The sequence below is a fragment of the Populus alba genome, chromosome 18 (genome assembly GCF_005239225.2).
Source record: "Populus alba chromosome 18, ASM523922v2, whole genome shotgun sequence".
NCBI lineage: Eukaryota > Viridiplantae > Streptophyta > Magnoliopsida > Malpighiales > Salicaceae > Populus > Populus alba.
In genome coordinates, this window is record NC_133301.1 from 8,321,383 (window position 1) to 8,332,198 (window position 10,816).

The 10,816-nt window shown below is 36.0% G+C and overlaps 1 protein-coding gene across 1 annotated transcript; it reads left to right on the top strand.

The window, feature by feature from the left end:
• Positions 1–495: 495 nt before the first annotated feature.
• Positions 496–9,267, top strand: LOC118054158 (uncharacterized). The gene is given in 17 exon segments (XM_073406257.1): positions 496–965; positions 1,790–1,909; positions 1,989–2,303; positions 2,397–2,531; positions 2,728–2,802; positions 2,915–3,007; positions 3,832–3,960; positions 4,049–4,276; positions 4,382–4,456; positions 4,547–4,648; positions 4,775–4,882; positions 4,985–5,289; positions 5,291–5,357; positions 5,444–5,740; positions 6,126–6,515; positions 6,735–6,975; positions 7,882–9,267. Coding segments are annotated over 17 exon segments (3,447 nt in total). The 5' UTR covers positions 496–877; the 3' UTR covers positions 8,561–9,267.
• Positions 9,268–10,816: the final 1,549 nt, after the last annotated feature.

The following is a 10,816-nucleotide window of genomic DNA, read 5'->3' on the forward strand; positions in this document are numbered from 1 at the left end:
TTAATTATTATATTTATTTAAAGTAATTTGGATTATCCGCAGAGGATAGTGATACAGACGTAATTCACCCGCCTTAAATGTTAAGTTTACCTAACCATTAGAACAACACTTTATTCCTTAATTACTTTTAACTTATCTTGTTGATTCATCCGTCCATCTTTTGCTAAGAAAGAAAGTAAAAAATTTTCCAGACAGCACAAGTGAAGTGTCAACATTCTTTAATATTTAGTGACTCATGCAGCACCTTATTCTCAAAGGATCAACAGGAAAATCAGCAGCCTAGAAAATGGAGTCGAGCAACCCCAGAAAACAATCCCAGGGTAAATTCAACCCCACCAAGTTATTTCCATTAACACACCACTTAAATCTAATCTTTCCCATTAATTTATATTTTATACTCTAACCACCACCCTCTCTTTCTCTCTGCCCCACCTAACTGTCCATACCTTTTTATGCCTTCTGTTACACAGCATAGTCGCTGTTAGTAGCCTGTTCTGTTCTGTGGGTTTTTTATTTATTAATTTATGGTTTTTTTAATTTTGTTGGAATCATGTCAGTGAAAACAGTTTCATTGGCAATTTACATGTTAGTTAACTTCATAAAACTGGGTTCTATGGGTTTTTCTCAATAAGAATCACCTTGTCTTTGCTTTTTCTACACAGTTTTTGTGTCTGTTTGTGTGTGCGGGTGCTAATCCAATTTAACCTCCTTTTTGTTATTGATTCAAGTTATTTAAAAGAAAACGGAAGGAAAAAAAAAATATATGAAAAACCTCTTCTTTCTTTGCTATATAGTAGTATTGTAATTGTTTTGTGGTTTCTTCATTAGTATCGAGGAGGGTCTTCCAAAGGTTTTTGAAAGTTTGGTGCTTGATGTCATGGGGCTGGTGATGGTGCCACCCATTCTTCAGCTGCTGGGGAAACTCTCTGCCATTGGCTTTTTTTTCACAGTTCAAGGATCTACTGGTAAATTTATGATGCTAGCTCTTCTTTGTTAGGATTGGATTGAATTAGGAGAAATTTATGTTGTTTAAGGGTTTTTATTTATTTATTTATTAATCAATCATTTTGCTATCTGGGCCTATCTAACTTCATGTTGCCAATGCTAATGTGAAGAAGCTGACAATACATGTACGAGTTGATAAAACCAAATTGGACTGTGGTGTCTTTGTTGACCTGGGATTGTTTACTAATAGTGAACCAGAAACTAAAAAAGTGTTTCCCCCTCAATTATGTAACCACAGATCAGAGCTTGTTGTTAAAAAGCTCAAGTAATTGAGACAGTGAAGGGAGCTAATAGTTATGCCAAATCTTTCTCCCTCTCTTAGAGGACGGGCGGCTAGTTAACATTGTTAGTTACGCTCAACTATGGAAATGCATTACAAGTATCTTTAGCTGCTTATATAATTCTATGTTTCTTTAGAACTTCATACAATCCAGCTGCATTTCTGCCACTGCATTGATATCTCATCTTGCTCTGATTCCATTGTCTACAGTCTGATTTGCTAAAGATATTTCATTATGGAGTTTTAAATTCAACAGAGAGCAGATCTAATGGGTTGTCTTTGAACTCTTCCTGTACATAGACTAGAAAACATGGATACTAAACCCCATAAGAGAAAGACAATTCTCCACCACTTATATAGGCAGAAGCAAATCATAAATGCTAATTTTGTAAAGACACAGCCCTTACGTCTGTTCTGATTGATATATTTTAGTTTGAAACTTATTATAGATACCAAGTTGCATTTATATGTGGTTTTAAATCTGGTATTATATCTAATTTTCAGCTGACAATATTTCCCTTACTCCAGCAATTTTTTCTGATATTCCTCCAATAGAAGGAACGCCTGGTCCCCAACTCCAGCCATTCAGAAGCAGTGTGCCAGCCTCAGAGTCTCTGTCAACTGGTAACTTGCATAAACTGTTACTGCAGATTGTTTCCTAATCTTGAGATCGTTTTAATATGATTCTGGTTTAAAAATACAGGGTCAAACTTGCACCCTCCACTTGCATTGCCACCACTCACCTCTGCCCCAGTGCCCCAAACAATCACAGGGCATGTACCATCATATTCTCCTAGTCCTCTGATAGTAACAAAACCACACAATAGAGCTCCTCCTCCCTTGATTTCTCAAGGACATGTACCATCCTTGTCACCAAGTTTTTCAGCTATATCTCCAACGTATAATACAGCTCCTCCACCCACACTTAATCAAGGGCATGAGCCAGCTAAGCCACCAAATGCTCATCGAAGAGAGGCAGCAGTTAGACAGACTCCTGTCTCTGCATCAAGTGCGCCAGGTGCATAACTTACTAATGCTTGTTTTTTTTAGTAATTTTCAAGTTGACTTTTTGTTCTATAACAAGTGCCTTTGTTACAATGTTTGGTTCTAGCTGCAGCACCTTCGAGACAGTCACCAGAAAATTCACCAGTCAGCCAATCAAATGCACCTGAAGCTTCATCACTAAGTACTCATAAAAAAGATGTATCCTTCAGTGGGGCTCCTGTCCCAAATGCAGTTTCTCCAGGTATAGAATTAGTGTTCTATTGTTCTCTGACTCTTCTGGTGGATTCTAATTCAACAGGTTTCTAATTCATTTTCTTGTTTTGGTATAGAATTAGTGTTCTATTCTTTTGTGACTCTTCTGATAGATTCTATTTCAACAGGTTCCTAATTCTTTTTCTTGTTTTCCTGCATTTTTATTTTACAAAATACAATATCAGCTGCATCTCCATCAAGGAATTCAAAAGAAAATCAACCAGCAGCCCCCTCTATTGCACCAGAAACGATGCCATCTGGTGTGCATTGATATGTTCTATATATGTGGATAATCCCTTTCTTTCTTTTATTTTTTCCTTCCAAAAGTTCAAACTAAATAATCATGTTGGATCTTTTTTATTTTGATAACAGCAGTTCCGGTTGTATCACCAATGGGAGCCATGCCACAAAATTCATCAGCAACCCACCCAGTCATGCCTGGAGAATCCCCTGCTATATTATCAGGTTTTACTCGAGAGAAAACACTTCAAATTCATGTTGGTTATGAAGCTGTTCCTTTAGCATCGAACCATTCCACATCTTCATTTTCAATATCTGCTAAACTTTGTCATATAATGGATGTGTCAATAGATAGTCCATGGCTGAAGAAATGAACAAAAGTTTCCTTTCTGTAACCTTCTTTTACTTAATTTATAGGGATGCCTCACTAAGGCCTGTTATAAAACATGGACAAAGTGATTGAAACAATAATGATGCTATAAATATTTTCTGAAAATTTCCATTACAAACCACAAAATTGTTGGAATGCAGCTTCATTCCATGATCTGTATTTAGAAAAAAGCCACTACATATGTCTTCCTTGGTCTTTTCAACTTACATTCAAAAAGGTCACTTTGAGTATTATGAAAATTTCATTTTCTTATTTTTCTTATGTGTTTTCTTTTAATTGTTCTTCCCAATTAAGCAACTAATTATTTCAGTTGGTGTTGCATTCTATGATTTAATAACCATGGTCTTGAATAACGTTTGGTGCATACTTGGAAAAAGCCACTAGATTATCTTCTTTTTTCTTTTAAACATTCACTTAAACAAGGCCAGTTTTCAGCATCATGAAAACTTGATTTCCTTTTTTCCTTCATTTATTTTATTCATTTTTTCATTTGAATGACTATTTTTTGTGTGGGTGTGGCAATGTATGATTTGATGACCATGGCATGGACATTACTAGGTGGTATTTCCATATTGTTTTCCTGGCACTATTTTCATATATGCAAACTCTTTACACTTAGGTAATGCTACATTTTATTGGCTCTCATATGACATTGCAGGTCCAAATGTCCCCCATCCATCTGCTCCTACCCCAAGCATTGATGATAAGAAAGATGAAATTCCAGTTTCTGCACCGCCAAATGAAACACCCACACCTTTATCTCCCATGAGCCATTTTCCAGCTAAAGGTATGCATTATTAAACTGAAAATTTCACGAAGATCAATTATATGAAGCACTAGTATGAAGACTTGGAATTTAACAATAAAATTTTCAGGTTCTTTTTCTGGTGTAGCTCCTTCCACACACAATGCTATGAGGCACTCTAATGACTCTCCCATTTCTCCTTCATCATTGCCGAAAACTCCTCTGGATAAACAGCATCACTCTTCTGCGCCTTCACCTTCTATCCCATTTCATAAACAGAACCATGAAAGCAGCAGAATCAGTGACTCTGCTCCTGCATCCTCAAATCCAGCATTTCCGCCCTCTTCAAAACAGCAAGGTCCTTCTTTTGTGCTTGAGAAGTTCCCCAATCGATAACCATTTGGTTTGCTATGCACTTAACATTCATATATATGATTTTGTTTTATTTTGATGCTCTTTACAGGTCCAGTCATGCCTCCATCATTTCTTCCAACAAGCAGGCATAAACAATATGCTTTCTCACCCCTTGGTACTCCAGGTATCATAATAGTGACTGTTTTAGTGGTTCATATTTGGAGCATTTATCTTGAAGGTCTTTTCAGTTTCTAATGCAGTTCCTCTATGGTAGATTCTTCAAATAATGCATCACACTACCGCTATCCTAAACCAGTGATCATTGTCTCACCCACTCCTTCACCCACTCAAACTGCAGCATCTGGATGGACAAAAAGTAAGGAAAGCTCATATTCCTTACATTTCGTTTCCCCTTTTTCCAAGTTGATTATGCATTACATTTACTTATTTCATTCATTACATACTTAATAGCTTACCTTTTGATTATTGTTGCATTTCCAAGTGCCAGCTCTTTCCCCTAAAGCTTCTCCTTCTGGGTTTTCTTCAAGAACTCCCAAGATGCCCCCCCTGCCACCACTCCACACATTGCCACCTCCACCTCCTAATGAAGGTACACAGATCCATGCTTCTCTTGCTTTGAAGTTTGTTTATGTTTTCCCTTCGACGTTCTTTGTCTTCCTAAATGTAATGCATAGGCTCATCGAATCTGCAGATTGTTCAACGACTGTGTGCACAGAGCCATACACAAATACTCCTCCTGGGTCACCATGTCGCTGTGTCTTGCCCATGCAAGTAGGACTGGGCGTTAGTGTTGCACTGTATACCTTTTTCCCTTTAGTTTCAGAGCTTGCTCAGGAAATTGCTGCTGGTGTTTTTATGAAACAAAGTCAAGTTCGCATTATAGGGGCCAATGCCCCCAGCCAGCAGCTAGAGAAGACAATCGTCCTTATTGACTTGGTTCCCCTTGGAGAAAGATTTGACAATTCAACTGCCTTTTTGACTTATCAAAGATTTTGGAAAAAAACAAGTTGTTATAAACCCTTCTTTTTTTGGTGACTATGAAGTATTATATGTGCGTTATCTAGGTAAACAATTTCTAAATGTGAAGAATTTTTTTTTTCCTTTCTTTTTATTCTTTTCCTGGATATTTATAGAAGTGCTACATTTATAGGTTTACCTCCACCTCCACCTATGGCACCTTTTGGAATTGCAATAATCGATGATGGGCCATATTCTGGCAATGACAACAATGCAGGGATGATAAAACCCCTAGGGGTTGATGTCCATAAAAGGAAGCGTAAAGATGGGCTTGCTGGTGGCATCATTGCTATTATTGCTGTGTCTGGTTCTGTAGCACTAGTTTTATTGTCTGCTGTTGCTTTGGCATTGCTGTTTAAACATAGAGATCATGCTAGTCAACCGGCATCAGTCCTGCAGCCTTTGCCACCTTCAGTTGTGAAACCATCAGGTAATAGTATTTAAAGCCTTGTGCAGTTTAGCCTATCTGCTTGATGGATCAATGATTTTACAGTGTAAAACACTAAGCTTATATAGAACATACAGAATTGGACTTATTAGCTAGCACAGTGATTTAACTTGGCAAGGTAAAATAGAAAGAAAAAGAAACTGTGGAATGTTGTGAAATACTAAGGTTGTACAAATATGACATGTATATATTAGACTTAACATTGTCTTAATTTTGTATTTCCATGTTGCCCTTCTGTATTTAACATGCCTTGTTGGATAACCATTTTCTTTCTATTCTAATATGTTTGATTTAGTAATATCTGGCAATTTGAACAATTCAAAAGTCTTGCTTAGTTTTGCGATGAAAAAGGAAAACTAATTTGCAGGTATTGCTGGGTCATTGATTGGAAGTGGTCTTAGTTCTGCCTCATTGTCCTTTGCATCTAGTATTCCAGCGTATACAGGATCTGCTAAGACCTTCAGCAAAAGTGACATAGAGCTGGCCACTAGTAGCTTTGATGCTTCAAGAATACTCGGGGAGGGTGGCTTTGGGCTTGTTTACAGTGGTGTTTTAGAAGACGGGACCAAAGTTGCTGTAAAAGTTCTTAAGAGAAATGATCAGCAAGGTGGTCGAGAATTCTTGGCAGAAGTTGAGATGCTTAGCCGCCTTCATCACAGAAATTTAGTCAAGTTGATTGGAATATGCACAGAGGAAAGTTCACGCAGCTTGGTCTACGAGCTCATAGCAAATGGCAGTGTCGAATCTCATCTACATGGTAGTAGCCTTGCTCTTTCTGAGTTTTCATATTTGGATCAAGAAAGTTATCTCTTAGATAAGGAGTCAATGTTCTATAACATGAATATGCTTGTCTGTATGCTGTTTACTTACCAAGGGTTGATAAAGAATCTGTTTGGATCTAGAAAGTTATCTCTTAGATAAGGAGTCAATGTTCAATAACATGAATATGTTTGTCTGTATGTTGTTTACTTACCAGGGGTTGATAAAGAATCTGCTCTTAATTGGGATGCTCGGATCAAGATAGCACTTGGTGCAGCTCGAGGTCTAGCTTATCTACATGAGGATTCAAGCCCTCGTGTGATACACAGGGACTTCAAGTCAAGCAACATTTTGTTGGAACATGATTTCACACCAAAAGTCTCAGACTTTGGTTTGGCTAGGACTGCCTTGGATGAGGAAAATAGGCACATATCAACGCAGGTCATGGGAACTTTTGGGTAAGAATTCGTCTTTCAGGCTTCATGAAGTCTTATTGTATCACTTGTTATATGATTCCCCACCTAACACCAACTCCTTACAAGGAAATGCCCATGTTTGTTTGCTTGTCATACCATAATCATGTATTAAGCGCTAAATATCTCTGGGAGAACAATAGATGGAGGTGGCATGCTCACTGTGTAGTAGATCCAAGTACCTGCATAATTGCTCAGCATTCTGGATGTTGCTGAGTGTCCAAGATTTAGGTTACACAGACTGAAGTTTTTTTATATGACCATATGATGTTTTAGAAGGCACCAACCGAGTTAGCTTCTGCTCCTTGTTCTAGAAAGTAAAATAGCTGCCACCACATTGTTTTCTAATTAGACTGTTAAGGAACATCCATGAATCATAGCTCATTGTCCAGATCTCTGTTGTGCAGAATCTTCTCTTAAGCTTGTCTAATGACTCAATGCTCATCCTAAACCACATGCATACAAACATCCATTTGTAATTCAGAATAAAATTAAAATATGTTTATGGCAATATAAATTTGGAAGTCCATAACTTCAATTATATGTATCGGTTGCAAATGAAATTAAAGCTCATTGAAATGATGCCAAGGTGAACTTTTGAATTTCGATATTCTTCAACCTAGACTTCTTGGTTGGCAGTGCTAATATGGACCTGCATAAAATCATAAATATGTAGTTGCTCCTCCTTTTTGGGGATAAAGAATTGTTGGACCAGTTCAATATTATTTGTTTTTTTTTCTAGAAAAAGGATAGCGAGGACACACAAAACACCTTTTTAACATTTAGGCAACCTTCAAGCTGATATAGGCTTGCTTTAAGTTCCTTCATTTGAATTGTATTAGAGTTTATTGAATTTGATGTATCTATTTGCCTGATGAATATTTAATCCAGGTATGTCGCTCCAGAGTATGCGATGACTGGCCATCTTCTTGTGAAGAGTGATGTTTACAGTTATGGTGTAGTCCTTCTTGAGCTCCTAACAGGACGAAAACCAGTGGATATGTCCCAGCCACCTGGTCAAGAGAATCTAGTTACATGGGCTCGTCCATTTCTAACAACTAAAGAAGGGCTTGAAGTAATTATAGATCCGACTCTAGCACCTGATGTACCTTTTGATAGTGTGGCCAAAGTAGCAGCTATTGCATCAATGTGTGTTCAACCAGAGGTATCACACCGTCCTTTTATGAGTGAGGTTGTTCAGGCCTTAAAACTAGTATCTAATGAGTGTGATGAGGCAAAGGAACTGGATTCCAGGAGTTCCAGCCAAGATTTATCTATTTACATGGATGCTGAGGTCAGTGTCTCAGGACAGCTGCGGGATTCTTTAGGAAGTCAGGCCCTAGTACATAATTATGATTCCGAGCCGGATATAGAAAGGGGACTCGTGGATTCATATTTTTTCAGTGCATCAGACGGGTGTGGGAGGCAGGGCTCTGGATCATTGAGGAGATGCTCGTCAGGTCCATTGAAAACAGGAAGGGGCAGAGAGTTGTTTCAGAGAATGAGATTGACAGGGGAAAGTGAGAGTGAACGTGGAACCATCTTCAAAATGTGGCCAGGTTCACATTAAGAGCTAGATCGTCCCTCTTTTTTGTGAATATTGACTTCCCGTTTTTCAATCATAAAATCCTTTACTGCAAGCAGGCATTCAGTCCTCCATAAGAACAAGAATTTGGTTGCAGCCTGGCAGGAGCCTGGACAACGAAGTAAGCTATTATTATGGAATGCAGAATGCCAAAATCCGTCACTTCAGGACAGTTGCAGCATGTGTTTTGATCTCACTCCAAATGAACTAAATTTTAAGTAAGGTTCGAAGGTAACAGGACGTGATCCCATACAAGGCTTTCGTTGTCTTTGCTCCATTGCACTGGCGGAATTGCGACAGGAACACGATGATGTGGAGATATCTGAATTCAATGGTGTATCAACATATTTAATACTTCAAGTCTGCCAGGCATCAGCAGCAGGATATATCCTTCCTTCCCGCCTGTAAGATTTTTTCATCAAATCAAAGTTAAAATACATGGTAGCTTTTCTCACTTTCACTGTAGAAATATTCAGCTTCTTTTTCAAAAAATAAAAATAAATTGGGATGTGCATATAGTAGTTTAATAAGTTTCTTTCCAGTTTTCCAGCAACGTTGGAGACATCTTCTTGGATTAATGGTCTGGAGGCTCATGAAATTTACTCTTGAACTTCATTGTGCTCCTTTAATCTGTAATTTTTTAGAAACAAGCAATGTCCTATGTTCGTATCAAATCCCGTTCTGATACACAAAGTAATATTTCAACTTGTTGAAGCTCCTGGTTGAATTACATCACTGCCATTGAAAGGCAGCACTTCCAGGATACAATGTTACATCTTTTAAAATCTTCGATTTTATTAAAAGCCCGGTAGGCCTCTAACCTTTTCTACCACTAATATTTCATTGTTAACAAAATTCTACTAGTTAAAAATAGTTTTGTTTTTTTTGTTTTTTTTTTTTTTCCGTGCGAAGATGCCTGATTATTTTGTAAACTTATTTTTATTTAATTTTGAAATTATTAAAAATATATATGGTATTAATTTAAAGACATAACTTATCATATGACTTTCTTGATATTTCTTACATTCTACTTTTTGGCTCATATAACACTACTTGAAAAGTAACAATTGCTTATAAAAACCCAGAAAAGCTAGTGAGTAGAAACACTTACACTCAGATCAAGAATACAATATATAAATCATACTAGTTATACTTTGTAATAAAAATACTTACTTGTATGTATCACAATACACTATTTTTTAACATAAATACCTTGTTTGTAAATAAACTTTATAAATGAACTTCCAATAAGTTATTCAACTTTATATATTCTAATGGATATAAAAATAATACTTTATATTTATAAAACACCATAGTTAACTTTCAAACTTAGCTCATTTGCTAGAAAACATTTTTAGCTCATAATGTTTTGTAAAATATTTTTCGAATAGTAATTCACTTATAATATCATCCAACTATTTTAACCATCATCTCAATATCACTACCACCACGACAATCCCTTTACCACTAGCTCATTTTTTACCATCATCAGGATTATCACACTACCACCTCCTCTTCCACCACCTTTACTGAGAATAAAATATTTCAAGAGAAAATATTTTTTAAGTTAAACACTTGAAAAATATTTTAAATGTAAAATATTTTCTAACTACAAAATATTTTACACAAAACAAACAACCCTAGTAATTAGGGTTAACAATTATTTTTATAATTTTTTATTCATATATTTTCAGTTAATATGAAATTTTAAATTTTTAGTTAAAATTTTTAATGGAGTCATAAAAGGCTTTTACAACATCAACTTATTTTTTTTTCGTGTATTAAAAAATTAGTTTTAAATCTTATTTGCAGCCTAACATGGGTACTAGTTAGTTACAAAAAAAAAAAAAAAAAACTAAAAGTCATCAGTAAAACACTATGACCCTAGACTTATTATACTATAGACTGGAACAATTTAATGACAATTTTGTCATGAAAAAAAAAATAACAAAGCTAATTACTAAATTGATCGAGAATAAACTAATTTATACATATTTTTTAACATAGTAAAATGACTTTATTAATCTTAAAAATAAAATTTTTAAAATTGTTGTTTAGGGGTGTTTTGCTAGTACAATGAAATAACTACATTATCCTTAAAAGAAAAAACATAAAAATAGAGGTTTAGAGGCTTCTTAAGAATTTCATCATGAGTTTTTAGTTATAAGCAAATGAAGGGCAAATTAATCTTTTCACATATATAAAAAAAATAAAAAACAAAAATGGGTTGGCGTGAAAGCA